The following is a 19295-nucleotide window of genomic DNA, read 5'->3' as shown; positions in this document are numbered from 1 at the left end:
TCTGCTGTAGAGTCTGATTCTTCCTCCTTTAGCTCAAACTCTATCTTCTCAAGTTCCTTTGTTTGGACTTCATGTTTAATAACATCTTTCACCTCTCTAAACACCACATCTTGGTTGCACACAACCTTCCTTGTTATTGGGTTCCAAAGCTTATAACCCTTTAAACCATCCTTATACCCAATAAAGATGCACTTTTAAGATTTACTATCCAACTTGGTTCATTTCTCCTTTAAAACATGTACATATGCATCACATCCAAATACCCTCAGATGTGAAAGAGAGGGTTTTTTACCAGTCCATACCTCGTATGGAGTCTTATCCTCCAACGCTAATGAAGGTGATCTATTGACCAGGTTACATGATGTCTCCACTGCCTTTGCTCAGAATTCCTGTCATAACCAGACACCACTGAGCATGCTTCTTGCCCTTTCCATCAACGTCTTGTTCATTATTTCTGCAACTCCATTTTGCTGAGGTCTATATGGAGTAGTCTTCTGCCATGCTATACCACACTTCTTACATAATTATTCAAATTCCTTACTGCAAAACTCTCCACCGTTATCTGTCCTCAGTACCTTTATCTTCTTCTCTGTCTGGTTTTCCACTAGAGCCTTAAATTCTTTAAACCTGTCAAAGAATTCAGATTTCTTCTTAAGGAAATATATCCATGTATTCCTTGAAAAGTCATCTATAAATGATACATATTACACAGACTTACCCAGTGATGGAACCTTCATAGGTCCAAACACATCACTATGCACAAGCTCTAATATATGTTTCACCCTCTTAGCACTAAGGGGAAACTCACCCGATTCTGCTTCCCATATACACAATTTTCATAGAAATCAAAATCCATACAGCTATTACTCATACCTTCTACCATACCTTTACCATGAAGTATTCGAAGGCCCTTCTCTCCAATATGTCCAAGCCTTTGATGCCACAGCATGGTCTTCTCTCCAGAGACCACTAGATTTTCTGTTCTACTTTCAGGAACCACAGAACTATTGCACCCATCAACAACAGTGCTACCTTGCAGCTTGTACAGAGTTCCAATCCAAACTCCCCGCATCAATACCAGTTCTCCCTGAACCATCTTGCAGGTATCCTTCTCAAACACTGTTTTTACACTTGCATCATCCAGCTTGCTTACAAAATTAGATTTCTGGCCAATGCAGGAATATGTAGAACACCCGGAAGTGCTCTAACCCTTCCACCTTGCAACTTCAACTTTACTTCTCCACGACCAACAATTCTAGCCTTCCTATCATCCCCTAAGAATACATCACCACCATTGTATTTCTCATACTCACAGAACCACTCTCTATGGGGAGTGAAGTGAAAGGATGCACCTGAGTCAATCAACCATGCCTCATGATCTACATGTGTACTTGAAGAAGCCAAGTACACATCCCCACCTTCATCTGAGGTGGTTTTCGCCTCTGCAGAAGGAGCATCATCAGATCCCTTTCCTTTGTCAGGAGTTTTAGATTTACAATCCCTTTTGTAGTTCCCTTCCTTTCCACATTTCCAGCACACCACCTTTACAGGTTTTCATGGAGATTTAGATCTCACTCTAGATCTAGATCTCCCACTCGATGACTTATTTTTGTTTCTATTATGGGACTGTCCTCGTACATACAAGGCATCACCACTCTGGCTCTCCATATTTTTTCGTCTCATCTCCTCCATCAGAAGGCTGAGACTATTTCATCAAACTGCAGGGCAGTTGCATTGTTACATGTTGCAATAACCAGACTATCCCACGAATTTGGTAGAGAACACAACAAACTATTCACTTATCTTCATTTGAAATTTTGATATCAACAGACGATAACTGACTTACCACAGTATTAAACACATTCAGATGATCTATCACCAAGTCTCCATCTTTCATCCTCAGGTTATACAACTTTTTCCGCAGGAACAGTTTATTCACCAGAGACTTATATTGGTACAAAGTCCCTAACTTGTCCCACAAAGCCTTCGTCGTAGCTTGCCCTGATACATTCAACAATATTGAATCTGAGACACATAACCGTATTGTGCTCGTTGCCTTCCAATCCAACTTCTTCCATTCTTCATCGGAAACTCCCGTTGGTTTAGTACCTAGATCTACCGCGATCCATTGATCTTTATACACCAACAAATCCTCCATCTTGAGTTTCCACAACTCAAAACTCTGACCATTAAATTTCTAAATCTCTATCTTTCCACTGCTCGTCATCTTCTTTCACCACCAGAATCGATCTCACGGATCTCCCACTGAACAGGGTCTACCACAGGCTCGAGTGAAACCCCTCAGCAAAAAAGGTGTCCCCTTGAAGCCAAAACAACTCTGATACCAAATGTAGGTTTTAACCCCATACAAAAATTACCTGCATACGAATTCTAAAACACAGAAAATAAATAATGCGAAAGCATAACACATAAAACACATATACACAGAGATTTTCCCCTAGATCCCAAAACCAGGACTACCAGCGTGATTTTTCATTATGTTCCTTACAATGTTACAATACATATTTATACATGTTGAAGCATCCAATACCATGATCGGAAAACTATCGTGTCAAAAACCATGGACCGAAAACCATCACGTCCAAAACCATGGACCGAAAACCATCGCGCCCAAAACCATGTGCGAAAATCATGCACAAAACCATAGGTAGGTCGGCCCAACCTAATATAGGTTCCAAAAAAAAATTTCCCAGGGCGCTATCCCGAACCCCATAGAGGGGGGCTACCTGCCCCCCTCAAACCCCCCAGAGAGAGGGGGCTGTCGCCCCCCCACTGCACAATGAAGGAGGGGCTCCGCGCCCCCTCTAACCCTCGGGTTCACTACGTGGGCTAGTTGTGGAAAGAATAACACAACCCAACACTATGAATGTATTCTATATAAATGTGCAAGGTGTCACTCATATGGGCACCTAGGAGAAGATTTCACCCTCAAGAAGTCAAGGAAGAGGTGGATAAAAAGTTTTCCAAAGGGATTGAACTATGTTAGCTCCCCTTCTCCAATTTTAGAGGATTATGAGAAGGGACATGAAAAAAGGATTCATCTCCTTCCTAAGACTTGGTTGGTCATGAGATGTCAAATCTAGAAGCACCAATGTATGTAGAGGAGCCTTCTCAGGAGCAATATCTCTAGCTCAAAGGTTCCCACAAATTAGAAGTGATGGTTTCTATTTCAGGAATGGATGTTTCATCCTTTGATCCCTCCTTTTATTTTGATGTTTATGTCCTGTTAGTCTCCTATACCAATAGGATTTCATTTTTCATGATTGATAGTGGAAGTGCCAAAAATGTTCATCTTTGGTGATACAAAGGTTCCATTTTTGTGAAAAAAACAGACAGTTAAAAAATGTAAAGAGGGTATGCCTTAAAAGAATAATCAAAAGGCAAGAAAATGAATTGGTCAAAAAAAACAAATGAAATGAACCCCAAAGAAAGACCAGGAAAGTGGCCAACCAAAATGCCACTGCTATCTTGATGGGTGACCCAACAGTTCAAGCTGGGCCATGCCATGTTTTAAATTGCCTGTTCTAGACTAGAGAATGAATACCTGTTCAAATAGCTCAAGCTTGGCAGATGATTAGCCGGATAGAGAAAGGGAGGAGCCCAATTGCTTAATCTGGGTCCTTGGAAGATATAAGGGTAGATTTAGATAGGAGGGTAGCAAAAGGAAAAGAGGATTATCAGGGTTTGCAAGGCTAAGTGCATCTATCAAAAAAGAAGAAAAATTGTTAGGTGTATTAGGCAGGGTAGGCAGTTGGAGGTTGCAGAAGCAAGATCTAAACACATGATGTATGGAAGATCGTATCTGATCTCACCAATAAGAGAAAGGCAAGAACAATGATCTATATGGCAGAACTATCAAGGCATGTCTAACTTCCCTCACTTCCCTTCAAAGGATTTCTTACTAACATCCCCTTGAGGACTTTAAGATCTACCTAAATAGTCCTCCCTGCACTCCTCCTTTGAGGAAGCCACATTTCTTGTGTAAAGTCATCACTTCACACCTCATCCATCTCTGGTTTCCCACTTCAGCCCACATATCCATATTAACATCTAAACTTATTATATAGCTCCCTAAGAACATCCCCGCCCCTATTTCTTACAAAAAACTATAAAAAATTCCCAAAAATATATTAAATATCCCACCCTTTTAGCATTATAGCTAAATAACATGTCATGGGAGACATTAGCCCATCTGGGACTATAGTCAACCCTTCCGAGTCTCTACCCAGGAATTAATCTAACCCCTCGTTAAATTAATAGCCTAAACCCAACCACCATTCACCTAAAAACCCTTGCAAAATAATCCCCCCCTCAAAGTTAAAGCCCAAGGTTTTGATAAAAATGGTTAAAAAACCGTTTCTATGTGTTGTGGCGCCATCGCATGCATTAATTTAAAACCAAAAAGCCCACTCGACCAAGGTATGGGCCCGCGCCGTGAAATATTAATTTAAAATGGGGCGGGTCCCGCTTCGAGACTTGCACGCCACACAGCAAGCCCCGCCAGCCATTGATCTCCCGCCGGGTTTGATCCAACGGTGGGCGGGCGATATGGGCCCCGGATGTGCCAACCTTTAACGTCCGGGGGATGGGCGGTTTTGCCGCCGTACCCCCGCCACGTGTCGGCAGCCCAGGGTGTTCGGAGCCCTCTCCCCCGAAACCACCTTCCCCCAAAGGCGGTGCAGGGAAACCAGAAACCGCCTCCCGCAAAACCGGCTGCACCCATTACATCAGCACCTCGTCAGCACGACGTCATGCCCGGGCCCCCGCCACTTTCCCACGTCACCCACCACGTTGTCCTGCCGCTTCCGCATTCCGCCATCGTGTCCTGCCAAGCTGTCATCCCAGTCAGCATCCACGTCACCATTTGTACCCAGGGCTCGCTGATGACGTCATGCTGATGTCATCGCGGAAAAGCGCCAAAAGCGCATATGCAGCAAATTTGTTGTTAAAAAGGCCAAAAGTGACCGTTTTGTGTCATTTTCACGATACAACGCAGCTGTGTCGTTTCGCTGGTCACCTCCAACTACTTCCAGAGTTCAAATTCACTGTTGCGGACACTGCCACCCACCAATTCAATGGCATTCTCCGTCTTCTCATCAATTCGACAACCCTCGGCATTGGCTAAACCAAGTATTTGCCAAAACCACCCGTTTGCCCGTGTTCTTCCCATTCTCTGCAAATTTTCCACTGAATTGCCTAAGAACTCCTAAATTAATGGTGTTGGCCTGATAATGATTAGCCTTAAATAATCTAAAGCACCCTCTGTTCAAAATAGCCAGGCACCATACGTAATTTCACTGTTGCACAGTCATTTTCGGGCTTAAATTTGACTTACTCTCCCAACTGCCCGGCATTGTTCCCTTTTGCCGAGTTTTTGATTTAAAGACCTCATTATACCAAGTTGTAATCCTGTTCTCCTCTGCAATTTCCCTCCCTGTCTATGAATCCTGAGAATTCACCAGAAGAAACCAAAGTTCAGTCAAATTCTTCAAGTTGCTCCTTCCAAAAAGCAACTTCGGCCCCAGCTGCACTCATTCTGCCACCTCACTTCTAAGCCTCATAAGATATCAGGCTACACCACCTGAAAATTCTATAATGGATACACCATCAGCACTCACTGTCACTCCCATGAACCCACCAAACAAGGAACTTGAAGCCATGCCTCTTGCTGACAGAGATTACCTTATCCAAGATCTTGTGGGTGACAGGAACCATTTAGAGACCTTCTTCCAATTGAGAGACAGCTATTTGAACAATAATGACACATATGGGATATGGGAGTCCAATATGCCTTACTATTTCCTCCCATCTGTTAATATTTTTCCAGAAATCATCCGCCTATATGCTGAGAATTATGATCCAACTCAGAGAACTGTCAAGTCTCCATCTGGGAGCATACTTTTCCACATCAATCCTGACTCCATCAACCAAATGCTCAATTTCAAGCAGACTCAGCTATTGTTTCCCTTCTCCATGAACTATTCGCTAGATGCAGGCGCCAAAGTTTCCACTGCTGACATTGAAAAGATCACCAAGACATTCATGAGGGCAGACCGCCAGCCTGCATGGCCACCTCCTTTCTTATATGTCCATTTCACTGATGTAGGCAGGCTCCTAGTTGATATTATCTCTTATGTGCTTGGCTTCAAAACCAGTGAGCACATAGATGAGACGGTGCTGGTATTATTAGCTGCATATAGCCCAGGCCAGCCTCCTGCTTACAAATATAACTTTGCCAAGTTTATAGCCAATAAAATACATGACCAGCTCTTAAAAGTGGATAGGGAGGGTGTGTTCAAATATTCATCATATATCTACCACTTATTCATGTATTACCAGTCTGAAGTCTTTCAATGCCCCATCAAGAAACTGGATTCTAGGGGAGAGAAGAGGTTTGTTATCTTCTCGTCATCAGTTTTCCACCAAGTTCAAGATTCACCATATTCTTACTGTGAGTTTGTTGACCAATTTGTTTACCCAGCCTCTTGCCTCTTAATGAGATCCCCTCCTCCCAGACTATCATTTGAGATCCAGAAAACTCTGCAGCTGTCCAAGAATTATAAAATAGGTGATTGGTACCTATATCAAAACCATACAGTCATCATAATTTATGGTTGTGAGCTCTGTCCATATAGGCTCCCAAGATATGTACCGATGAGATTGTTCGCCTTGGAATACTATAGGCAACTCATTAGTTCTGACCTCACCCACTTTCATGGTGCCAAGAAGAAAGCCCACCTCAAATTCAAAGACCATATGGGCCCCTTTATCATGAATAAAAAAGAGGGTTTGCAAGAGGCTGATCAAATTCTCAGAGATAAATATAAACTAAAGAGAAACTTTTGGTGGGTCCCTTATGACCCCGAAGGCTTCATGAGTGCTAGAAGAGTCAAATACAGGCTGCTAGGGTATGATCATTGTAAATATCCACAAATTTAGCAGTATGCCAACCAAGATGAATGGTTGCAAGGCACATTAGTTGAGGAACTAACTCAAGAAGAAATAATGGAAAAAAATGTCAAGGATTTAGAAAAAACTCTTGACTTAGATTCTGTGCAGTAGGTAACTTTCAAACAGCCACATAAAATTGGGGAAGGCACATCCACTGCTGCAACCGCACCAGCCACCCAAGGGCCATCTACATTAGCAACAGCTACAGAAAAGGGCAAGGGGATAATGGGTGCAGAAAAAGAGATAGTCACAGAAAAGCCTGCCTCCTCAATTGGGCAGCAGCAAGAGCAGACTCCTCCACCACAAACAGAGGCACCAACAGTGCTTGCCTTACAGACCCCTGCACATGAGGAAAGAGGCAAGAAACGAGACCGAGAGGAGTCTACACCGGCTAGTGGGTCCACTCAGGAACCCGAAGCCCAAAGGCAAAGGGCTGATTCTCCAATCATAGAAGAAGTCAGTGAAGAGATCCTTGAAAGCCCAAGGAAAGAAAAAGAAGATAGCCAGCAAACAGCCACAAGCTCTTTTCAACAAGAGCAGGAAAGGCAACATGGCATGGAGGTATCCTCCTCCACACAGCAAAGCAAGAAGCCATCCAGCACCAAGGCCACTTTCAAAGAAATTAAGGCACAAAATGAACTGCTAAGAGTGCAGCTATACGACCAATTTCTCAAGGCAACGCCGGCTAAGCAAGAAAGGCTAATGGCAGCATATGATATCAAAGAGGAAAATATAGTCCTTAGCCATTTAAAACCCAAAATACCGCAGCCTCACTCAGCTGCAGATTTTGTTAGAACAAAACTAGAGGTCATGGCAAAAGACATTCACCCCATGGATCAGATAGAGATACATAAGCAAACGGGGGAAATGGTCTATGCCACACTGGTAGACAGGGCCACAAAGGCCCATGAATTAAAAGAATCTCTGAAGAACACCAATACTCAGCTAGACTTAGAAAGAATGTCCTCCACGGCCAAAGACAACATAATCAAAACATTGGAGGACATTATTGTGGACTTAGGACATGATCCTAAGGATCCTAAGGGTGTGAGGGCCCTTATGAAGAAGAAATATGATGACATTGTTGCATTAAAGAAGAGACTAAAATTGCTTCCTACTGAGAACCCTCAAACAAGAGAATTGCAGAAAGAAAAGGAAGCTGAGGATCAATTGGATCTAATGATGCAGCTGAACCAAAGAGTGATTGATCTGGAAGGGGAGCTATAAAAATCACTCCAAGACAAACAGGGAGAATCAACCTCCCAACCTCCTCAAACTGCCCCAACTACTGCAGCAACTACAGAGGCAACAGTGACCCCTGCAACGGCTACAACAACAACAGATGCAGCAGCAGCAACAACAATAGCTCCTGAGGCTAACATAAGCCTGGATGATTTGACCAAAGCTATCAAAGAACTGGAACTGCAGGCTACAGAGATCAAACAAGCCAAAGATAAATTGGCAGAGCTAGAAACTAAGTATGATAGATCCAAAATGACAGTAGCAGAGCAGACCAGAGAGATTAAGGCCCTAAAGGACAAAATAAAGGCCTTAGAGAAGGAGCTAAAATTAGAAAATACTCTGGCAGAAATAAAAAAGATTTTGTGGGCCCAGATTGACCACTCCATTACCAAACAGTGGAAGTCAATCAAAACAGTGCATGAGCAGATGGAATTAATAGGCCAAGCACAATTTGAAAGCCAGAAGGCCAGAACAGCACTAGGGAATAAGCCTGAGCAAGCCAACAGGATGATACATTTCCTCAATAATCACACCAAAGAGGAGTTGGCAGCCCTGAACATCAGCAACAGAACAGATGTTGTTCTAACAGTTAAAAAAGTGCTGACCCTCAGAAATTTTGTGCAGACTGTGGAAAGGAAATGTCAGGAAATGCAGGCTGAGGTAGATGACTACAAACTTAGAATGGGAGCATTGCAAAATAAAGGATTGCCCAGCCTATTGACCAGCACAGGAAGGCTGCTCACCCGTGAGCAATATGCCACTAGGATGACAAATTTTATTGAAAATCAGATTACAGCATCCACCAGTACTTCTGAGGAAACAGGACCTCCATCAGGGCAGAGCCTATATGACAAGCTTGAAAATTTATTCTACATTGAGCATGAGATTAATCACTTGTTTGAGGTCCCACCAAATTTTTACAGGTATACAGAGGCAGATGAAACTTTGATAAAAATACGAAGACACCAACTGCCCAAGGAAGATTGGTGGCAGGAAATGCTGCAGATTTTGCCTCAATAATCTCGGTTTGATCTATCCTAATCAGCTTCAGGTCAACCAAAGTCAAAAAGCAGCATCAGGACAGCAGGCAAGGCGGGTAAAAGAAGTGACTCAGCATGATACTGCGACAGCAAGCCAAGGCAAAGGAAACGCACAAATTTTTGGGCAACACGGCTCCAACCGACTCAATGGGTCACAAAGTCAAAACTTTCTGACAATTTTGGACAGCTAATGCACTAAGCAGTTATTTCAGCATTTACTCTCTCAGCTGTAATTCTTCAGGAGTTGGCACAATATTTATGAGCCATCAATTCATCAGATAGATATTTTTGTATCTAAATTTTGTATATATACCTCCCCTTACAACGTATTTGGGGTTGGTGATTTTCTCTCTGAGACACTATATTGTATATTTTCAGATGATCTAATGCAAAGGCTGGAAAGTTTCACTATCTCTTGATTGTTTGATGTCTCAATGATGCTCTACGTGCTGTTACAAAATTCCTGTGGTGTCTAATGGAACAATAAGTTATCCTGAACTATGTTTTGTTTTTCCATGTTTGTTTAACTCATATATGTGTTTCACTAGCTTAGCAATAGAGAAAAAGAATAGTACTGGAATTGTTTGTCTACACCCTATGCTCAGTCTCTGTTGTTAAATATGTTTTCTTTAGAATTAATCATAAACATGAATTCTTAATTGCTCATGTTTGTATTTGCTCTATCAATATGAATGTTATTCAATAATTCTGAAATGCTCCTAAGTAATGTTCCCACTATTCCCCATATCAGCTTACTGAAAGATCCTTGGTTGCCTTTCACGCCCTAATTTCATCCCATCAAATTACAGATTTAAAAATTGTTCCATAGACACTTATCTGGCTCTGTAGCATCACTGTCTCTTCAAAACAAGCAATTAAACATCAAGGACTCCATGCCCAATGGCCTAGATCACCCTGCAAAAACATTCCTATTCTGACTGAAATCATCATCCAACAAATTCAAAACAAAACCTTGTGCATCATAACTAGCCTAAAAACTCATCAAAACAAAGTTAAATCAGAAAGAGAGAGCCCTCTCTGGTTACAGGTAGGCTAGGACCTGTGGCCAAAAGATTGGTTAGTGGTTACCTCGGCCGTATTCCCTTAGGAGTCAAAGGGAACAACCTGAGTGATAACATAATTTGTGACTCCACCGGGGACAAAACGAATTTTTCAACTGCTGTCTGCTTTAGGTAGTTGTTCCAAAATTTGAGCAGTTCCTTGATAATTCTGAAAATATTCTCGAAAATACCAAAAACAAATTCGGAAGCTGGCTCCTAAAAAGAGAACTAGGCATACCAGGTCAAATCTTGACCCAAATCCTCCACCTGTTTTCGATAATCCTAATTTGATTCCCAAGATTCTTAGGAACCAAAGGGAACCAGAAGAATTGGTTGATTCCAGCCCAGAGGCAGTTCAGCAAAGTTATATCCCAACCCCTGCTAAACCATCAGTTCATCCTCACATAACCCCGTCTTCCCCCTCTTCCTCATCCACTTCTCAAAACTTACTATTCACACCTCCATCCAATACACAAACTGTTATTGTTGTCCTCGTTCTTCCAGTTGTTCCCCTTCTACCTGTTGTCCCATTGATCCTTGTAAATATGGCAAATCGTTATGCCCCCTACAGCTACCTGGCAATCCTTTGGATATGCCTCAGGACTACCAAAGTAAGATCACTTATTTTGATGGAACCAGCACATATACTGCCTTACAGCATACCAAGAAAATGCAAGATTACTTTGAAAACTATGAAATAGACGATGATGATGTGAGAATGAAAATTTTTGTTCAAAGTTTAACAGGTGAAGTAAGAACTTGGTTCAGAGCACTTGTTGCACATTCCATAGCTAATTCGGGTGCTCTTTATCAATCCTTCCTGAACAGATGGGAAAAGAAAAAATACCCACTACATATTCTATCTGAGTATGACACCATAAGGAGAGGCCCACAAGAAACTGCCTTAGATTATTGTACCAGATTCAACAATGTGTATGATGCCATTCCTCAAAATCTTAGGCCTCGACCTGATTTAGCCTTAATCAAATTCCCGGATGGTTTTGATGCTGATATGGCATATCAATTAAGAGAAAGAGCCCCTGCGACCCTGGCAGACATGCAAAACATAGTTTTCAGTGTAGAGGCAAATCTGATTGCCAAAAGAAATCGGGCAAGAGCTGAAAGAAGAACCACTTTTAAGGAAGAACCCTCAGCATTTGAACAAAAGCTAGATGCAATCATCAAAGGCATGGACAGACTTGGGGACAGGGTGGAAACCATAGAAAGAAAATCATCATGGGAAGGTCAGCCAAGTACTGCTAGAAACCCTAATTTTAGAAAGAATCAAAATCCAAATGTTGGAAGGGTTGATCCTGACCAACATATTAGACCGCCATTTCAAGAAAATTATGTTGAGGCTTCAACATCTAGCGAACCAACCGAGGATCCTCACATCAACCTAATGGGTCTAGACAGTGAACATCAGGTCTTTTTAACACAAGAAGATCAAGAGGTTTATAATTGAAATCAATTTCAAACTAAATCAAGAGAATCATTTGATTTTAGGGAAGGTTATGATGCAGCAGTATATGAGGTACATAAACAGTATAAACTAAGGAGTAGAACTATAGATGTACCTGAACCTCTTAAACCAAAGGACAGTAAGCAGCCAAAAAGGACCAAGGACAAGATTGTTCTCCCAGAATCCGCTGATAACACAAACCCCCATACCACAGAAGTCACTTTGGAGGATATCTCAGAACAACAGCCCTCTGAAAACCAGCCAGCCCCACCTCATCCTTCAAATGCAAGTTCAATCACCATCCCTGAAAATAACTATGGTACCAATTTCACTCAAAATCATACCAATCATGAAGAAAGGATTACTGAAAACCCAGCTGAAAAGGAAAAACCTGTTGTACTTATTGCCAAGACTCAAATGGAAAAGCCCTTTAACTTGGAAACAGAAATAAGTAAGCTAAAGATATTGGTCCCTCTCTCTGAATTGGATAAACACGAAGTGTATAGACAACAGATCAATAGGTCACTCCAAGTATCGGACAATAAGGATGCTGTGAATGTTCTAGATGATCAACCTGAGTTACTGTTTGGTCCTGAGGTCAACAGAAAAACAGCAAATGGAGGGGTTCCACCCTTCTATGTCAGTCTAAACATCCATGACAAGGTTTTACATAATGCAATGTTTGATTCCGGGGTCTCACACAACTTAATGCCCAAATTTGTAATGGAAAAACTAGACTTAGATATCACAAGACCTTACAAAGATCTATTCTCATTTGATTCAAGCCAAGTCAGGTGCCTAGGCTTGATTAAATATCTGTGTGTCTCCCTGGTCCAATACCCAACCAAAACAATTTTAATGGATGTGGTGGTAGCTGACATACCTCCCAAGTATGGTATGCTCTTGTCCAGATCCTGGGGGGCCAAACTCCAAGGATCTTTGCAACTAGACATGTCCTACGCTAGTCTTTGGAAAACCAAAGAGATTATACCGCGAAACATTAATGAAATATGTGGTGAGCAGTCAAGAGAAGCCCCAAAACTTCCCAATTTATTCAATACACTCTAACATGGATTCATTTATTCTCTATAATGCTGACACGTGCAGCAAGGCTTATTCAATACTATTAGTGGCAGCACAGACAGAGGGGTTGAATGAACAAATTGCCTCTCTAGACCAAAAGACTTTCGATACAGTTGATATGACAAAGGAGGATGATGTATCAAGTGACTTGCAAGAAACCAATCTGCCCATGATCCAACTTTCTAAAAATCTCAATCCAAATCTTGATCATGAAACCTTATGGTACTTAGAATTTGATGGCTCGGTAAACAAGTTAGGAGCTGGAGCAGGAGTCTGGATTCACAATATGCGGAATGACCGAGCTGAAGGTCATGCATATAGGCTAAATTTTCGATGCACAAATAATATGGCTGAGTATGAAGCCCTTCTGTTAGGTCTCAAACTCATAAAAAATTTAGGTGCAACCAAAATTTCAATCTTAGGAGATTCAGATTTGATCATACAACAGATGAAAGGAAACTTTATCACAAATGATCTAAGGTTAAGATCTTATAAAGGAGCAGCTATCCAAGTACTTGATACCTTCTCAGAATCTCAGTTAACTAAAATTTCTAGAGAACTCAATTTACATGCTCATAGCTTGGCACCCTTTGCCAGCACTTGCAAGCTACCTTTCAAACCCAATCACACTTTCACTGCTAAAATCAAACATAGACCCGCAATCCCGGACAACATCAAGAATTGGCAAGTCTTTGAGAGTGACACACAAATAAACAACTTCCTCACTCTAAAAGAAGAATTTCCAGCATCAACTTTGATACTAGCACTATGGATGACCAACCGCAAGCATACACAGCCAAGCAAAATATATCAGCTGAAACAACAAATCTGGTTTTGAACCCTACCACCTTTAACAACGAAAATATACAAGAGTTGAGGCAAATAGATGTAGATGAAATAGTCGAGACAGAAGCCGAGGTAATTGAGTTAAAGGATAATTTTCTACCCACAGGTTTAACCCCTTTGGAGGATCTGTTTGATTCAAATGATATCTCAAGAAAACCAAAAATGCAACCAATGAATGCTGAAATTGAAGATTGTAACATTGGAACCACAGAAAATCCCAAAATGATAAAATTATCTAAAGCATTACCAGCTGATCAAAAGTTAAAATACATTGAATTGTTCAGGGAATTTCAAGATATTTTTGCCTGGAGTTATGAGGACCTAAAGTCCTATGACACTTCAATCATTCAGCACACCATACCTTTAAAAGAAAACCAAAAACCTTTTAAACAAAAGCTTAGAAGAGTCAACCCTATGCTCCTCCCCCTCATTGAAAAAGAAGTGAAACATATGTATGAAGCTGGAATTATCGCTCCAATCAGGTTTTCAGAGTGGATTTCAAATTTGGTCCCCACTAGGAAGAAGACGGGAGAGATTAGATTGTGTGTTGACCTAAGGAATTTGAACAAAGTCTCTCTCAAAGACCATTACCCCCTACCAAAAATGGATCATATCTTGCAAAGAGTAGTAGGAGCCTCTAGGATCTCATTATTAGATGGATTCTCTGGATTCAATCAGATTTTAGTTCACCCTGATGATCAAGACAAAACTGCATTTACAACACCTTGGGGGACTTTCAAATATGTCAAAATGCCTTTTGGACTTAAAAATGCAGGGGCCACATTTCAAAGAGCAATGGATATAGCATTTTCCAAAGAAATCCATGATTTTCTGGTGATCTACTTGGGTGATCTTACTGCCTTTTCAAAATCAGACCAAGAACACTTAGAGCATTTGAGGCAGGTTTTCTTAATTTGTAGAAAATATGGTATATCTTTGAATCCAAAGAAATCACTGTTTGGACTGGAAGAAGGTAAACTCTTAGGGCATATAATTTCAAAAGATGGTATTAGGATTGATCCGGACAGAATTCAAGCTATCCTTCAGGTCCCTCATCCAAGAAATATCAAAGAATTTCAAGGTTTTTTAGGTAAGATTAATTTCTTAAGAAGATTCATTCCTAATTTGGCCGAGCTAATAAGACTGTTGAATAATATGTTGAAAAAGGATTCCAAGGTCAAATGGACTATGGAAGCCAAGCAAGCCTTTGACAACATCAAAAGAGCGTTGACAAACACACCAGTCCTAACAAGTCCTAGGTTTGATAAAGACTTCATCATTTTTTCCTTTTCGTCTGAGCATACAATTGCTGCAGTCCTATTACAAAAAGATGACCAGGGCTGTGAAAAACCCATTGCATTCTTTAGTAGAGCCCTTAGAGATGCTCCCTTGAAATATCAGATTATGGAAAAGCAAGCCTATGCATTGGTAAAAGCCATCAAAGACTTTAGAATCTATATTCTGTACTCTCATATAATTGCCTATGTCCCTAATGCAGTGGTTAAGGACATCCTGACCCAAGAAGGAATTGAAGGCAAAAGGGGCAAATGGATTGCCAGCATCTTAGAATATGACATTGAAATCAAGCCTACCAAACTTATAAAAGGACAAGGTCTAGCCAAGCGGATGACTGAAACCAATTCCCAAGCCCTTGACATTAATGAACTGGACAACGAACAGGAGATGGCGACTCCACAGATCAACCAAGCCTTTATGCAATCTCCCTGGTATACTGATATATGTTTTGTATTATTAAACCTGCAAGCTCCTCCAAGGTTGTCCAGAACTAAGAAAAGGTTCTTAAAAATGAAAGCATCAAAATTTTGTATCATTGATAACATTTTGTTTTGGAGAAATCATAAGGGAACCTTACTCAAATGTTTAACATATGATGAAACTAACAATGTCCTCAAGGAATTTCATGTAGGTGACTGTGGAGGGCACCTATACTGGAAATCTACAGCTGATAAAATCCTGAGGGCGGGGTTTTACTGGCCTTCCCTGCTTACTGATGTGAGAAAATTTGTAGTCTCCTGTCACAAATGCCAAATTTTTGAAGGCAAAAGAAAGTTATTGCCTTTACCACTCAAGCCTATCTCAACTGAGAGACCATTCCAGCAATGGGGTTTAGACTTCATTGGTGAAATCCACCCTTCATCCTCTGATCAACATAGGTGGATTTTGACTGCTACAGACTATTTTACCAAATGGATAGAAGCCATCCCTTGTAGGCAAGCCAATGACTCCATCACTATACAATTTCTAGAAACCAACATCTTGTCCAGGTTTGGTTGTCCAGATAAAATTATCACATACAATGATGCTGCTTTCAAGTCCAAAAAAATGATCGACTTTTGCCATAAATATCATATCAACTTGGGACATTCCACATCTTACTATCCACAGGGTAATGGCCTAGCTGAGTCCTCCAATAAAATCCTCATCAACATCATCAAGAAAGTTTTGGAGGAAAACAAAAAGAATTGGCATAAAAAGCTGGTACATGCACTATGGGCAGACAAGCTGACCACCAAAAGATCCATTGGCACAAGCCCATATGAACTAGTTTATGGAATGGAAGCAAGATTTCCTTCATCCTTGGGGGTCCCTGTAATGAAGTTACTGCAGGAGACACAAGCTGAACCAAATCACATTCAAAGAAGGATCAACCAGACAATTCACCTACAGCAAACAAGATAGGAAGTCTATCAGATAACCCAGGTACTGCAGGACAAGCTCAAGAAAATATTTGACAAAAGAACCAAAGCTGAAGACTTCTTCATAGGAAGTAAAGTGTTGAGATGGGATTCCAGGAGAGAGCATAAAGGAAAACATGGCACGTTCGATTTCTTATGGAAAGGACCCTATGTCATTTATGTTGTACAAGGTAATAATACTCATTTTCTAAAGAGTATGGATGGCTCAAACACTGAGGAAGGCCCTGTCAATGGGAGGATGCTCAAGAATTATTTTGACTCCCTTTGATGAAACACTGCACAGTCATATATTGTACATAAATATTTATATTTTCAGTATTTTCATTTGCAGCGAATAAATAAGGGACCAAGTGGATCTGATTTTGAGAAAGATCAAGGTACTACACCATTTTTGATACATATTTTGATCCCATCACTGAAAAACAAGAGAAAGTTCTTAAGAACTACCAAGGTGATGAGGAACACTCAGAGAAACAAGAAAAAATAGGGCTGTAATTTCACAGCAAATCAGCTGCCAGGATATCTTATACAAGTTTCTAAAGATTCAGATGAGTGATCTTTAAACAAAAGAAGAGAAGAATTCAGGTTGAAGCAAGATTGAAAAAATAAGGCAGACTGACCTGCTGTTCTTGACTTTTCATCTGGAAAAGTCATCCCCAAGTGGAGCCACTGTTAGTCTCCTATACCAATAGGATTTCATTTTTCATGATTGATAGTGGAAGTGCCAAAAATGTTCATCTTTGGTGATACAAAGGTTCCATTTTTGTGAAAAAAAGCAGACAGTTAAAAAATGTAAAGAGGGTATGACTTAAAAGAATAATCAAAAGGCAAGAAAGTGAATTGGTCAGAAAAAACAAATGAAATGAACCCCAAAGAAAGACCAGGAAAGTGGCCAACCAAAATGCCACTGCTATCTTGATGGGTGACCCAACAGTTCAAGCTGGGCCATGCCATGTTTTAAATTGCCTGTTCTAGACTAGAGAATGAATACCTGTTCAAATAGCTCAAGCTTGGCAGATGATTAGCCGGATAGAGAAAGGGAGGAGCCCAATTTCTTAATCTGGGTCCTTGGAAGATATAAGGGTAGATTTAGATAGGAGGGTAGCAAAAAGAAAAGAGGATTATCAGGGTTTGCAAGGCTAAGTGCACCCATCAAAAAAGAAGAAAAAATGTTAGGTGTATTAGGCAGGGTAGGCAGTTGGAGGTTGCAGAAGCAAGATCTAAACACATGATGTATGGAAGATCGTATCTGATCTCACCAATAAGAGAAAGGCAAGAACAATGATCTATATGGCAGAACTATCAAGGCATGTCTAACTTCCCTCACTTCCCTTCAAAGGATTTCTTACTAACATCCCCTTGAGGATTTTAGGATCTGCCTAAATAGTCCTCCCTGCACTCCTCCTTTGAGGAAGCCACATTTCTTGTGTAAAGTCATCACTTCACACCTCATCCATCTCTGGTTTCCCACTTCACCCCACATATCCATATTAACTTCTAAACTTATTATATAGCTCCCTAAGAACATCCCCACCCCTATTTCTTACAAAAAACTATAGAAAATTCCCAAAAATATATTAAATATCCCACCCTTTTAGCATTATAGCTAAATAACATGTCATGGGAGACATTAGCCCATCTGGGACTATAGTCAACCCTTCCGAGTCTCTACCCAGGAATTAATCTAACCCCTCGTTAAATTAATAGCCTAAACCCAACCACCATTCACCTAAAAACCCTTGCAAAATAATCCCCCCCTAAAAGTTAAAGCCCAAGGTTTTGATAAAAATGGTTAAAAAACCGTTTCTATGTGTTGTGGCGCCGTCGCATGCATTAATTTAAAACCAAAAAGCCCACCCGACCAAGGTATGGGCCCGCGCCGTGAAATATTAATTTAAAATGGGGCGGGTCCCGCTTCGAGACTTGCACACCACACAGCAGGCCCCGCCAGCCGTTGATCTCCCGTCGGGTTTGATCCAACGGTGGGCGGGTGATATGGGCCCCGGATGTGCCGACCTTTAACGTCCGGGGGATGGGCGGTTTTGCTGCCGCACCCCCGCCACGTGTCGGCAACCTGGGGTGTTCGGAGCCCTCCCCCCCGAAACCACCTTCCCCCAAAGGTGGTGCGGGGAAACTAGAAACCGCCTCCCGCAAAACCGACCGCGCCCATTACGTCAGCACCTCGTCAGCACAACGTCATGCCCGGGCCCCCGCCACTTTCCCACGTCACCCGCCACGTTGTCCTTCAGCTTCCGCATTCCGCCACCGTGTCCCGCCAAGTTGTCATCCCAATCAGCATCCACGTCACCATCCGTACCCGTGGCCCGCTAATGACATCAAGCTGACGTCATCGCGGAAAAGCGCCAAAAGCACATATGCGGCAATTTTGTTGTTAAAAAGGCCAAAAGTGATCGTTTTGTGTCATTTTCACGATACAACGCAGCTGCGTCGTTTCGCTGGTCACCTCCAACTACTTCGAGAGTTCAAATTCACTGCTGCAAACGCCGCCACCCGCCAATTCAACGACATTCTCCGTCTTCTCATCAATTCGATGACCCTCGGCATTGGCTAAACCAATTATTTTCCAAAACCACCCGTTTGCCCGTGTTCTTCCCATTCTCTGCAAATTTTCCACTGAATTGCCTAAGAACTCCTAAATTAATGGTGTTGGCCTGTTAATGATTAGCCTTAAATAATCTAAAGCACCCTCTGTTCAAAATACCAGGCACCATACGTAATTTCACTATTGCACAGTCATTTTCGGGCTTAAATTTGACTTACTCTCCCAACTGCCCGGCATTGTTCCCTTTTGCCGAGTTTTTGATTTAAAGACCTCATTATACCAAGTTGTAATCATGTTCTCCTCTGCAAT

General features: G+C 41.5%; 1 protein-coding gene across 1 annotated transcript in view; it reads right to left on the bottom strand.

Annotated features, from left to right (window-relative positions):
• Positions 1–19040, bottom strand: part of LOC149183675 (uncharacterized) — a 57222-nt gene extending 38182 nt beyond the window's left edge. Inside the window, exons 1-4 of the mRNA XM_089415030.1 lie at positions 18898–19040; positions 5357–5468; positions 5090–5194; positions 4629–4734 (exon numbers count right to left, since the gene is read on the bottom strand). Coding sequence (XP_089271156.1) covers positions 4629–4734; positions 5090–5194; positions 5357–5468; positions 18898–19040 — 466 coding nt within the window. The remainder of the gene's footprint in view (positions 1–4628; positions 4735–5089; positions 5195–5356; positions 5469–18897) is intronic.
• Between the last annotated feature and the right edge of the window lie 255 nt (positions 19041–19295).

Source organism: Pinus tabuliformis, chromosome 3_2 (genome assembly GCF_031772625.1).
Source record: "Pinus tabuliformis cultivar Carrire ecotype Pingquan chromosome 3_2, CPIR1, whole genome shotgun sequence".
NCBI classification, from domain to species: domain Eukaryota; kingdom Viridiplantae; phylum Streptophyta; class Pinopsida; order Pinales; family Pinaceae; genus Pinus; species Pinus tabuliformis.
This window is presented reverse-complemented; position numbering and strand designations above follow the sequence as displayed.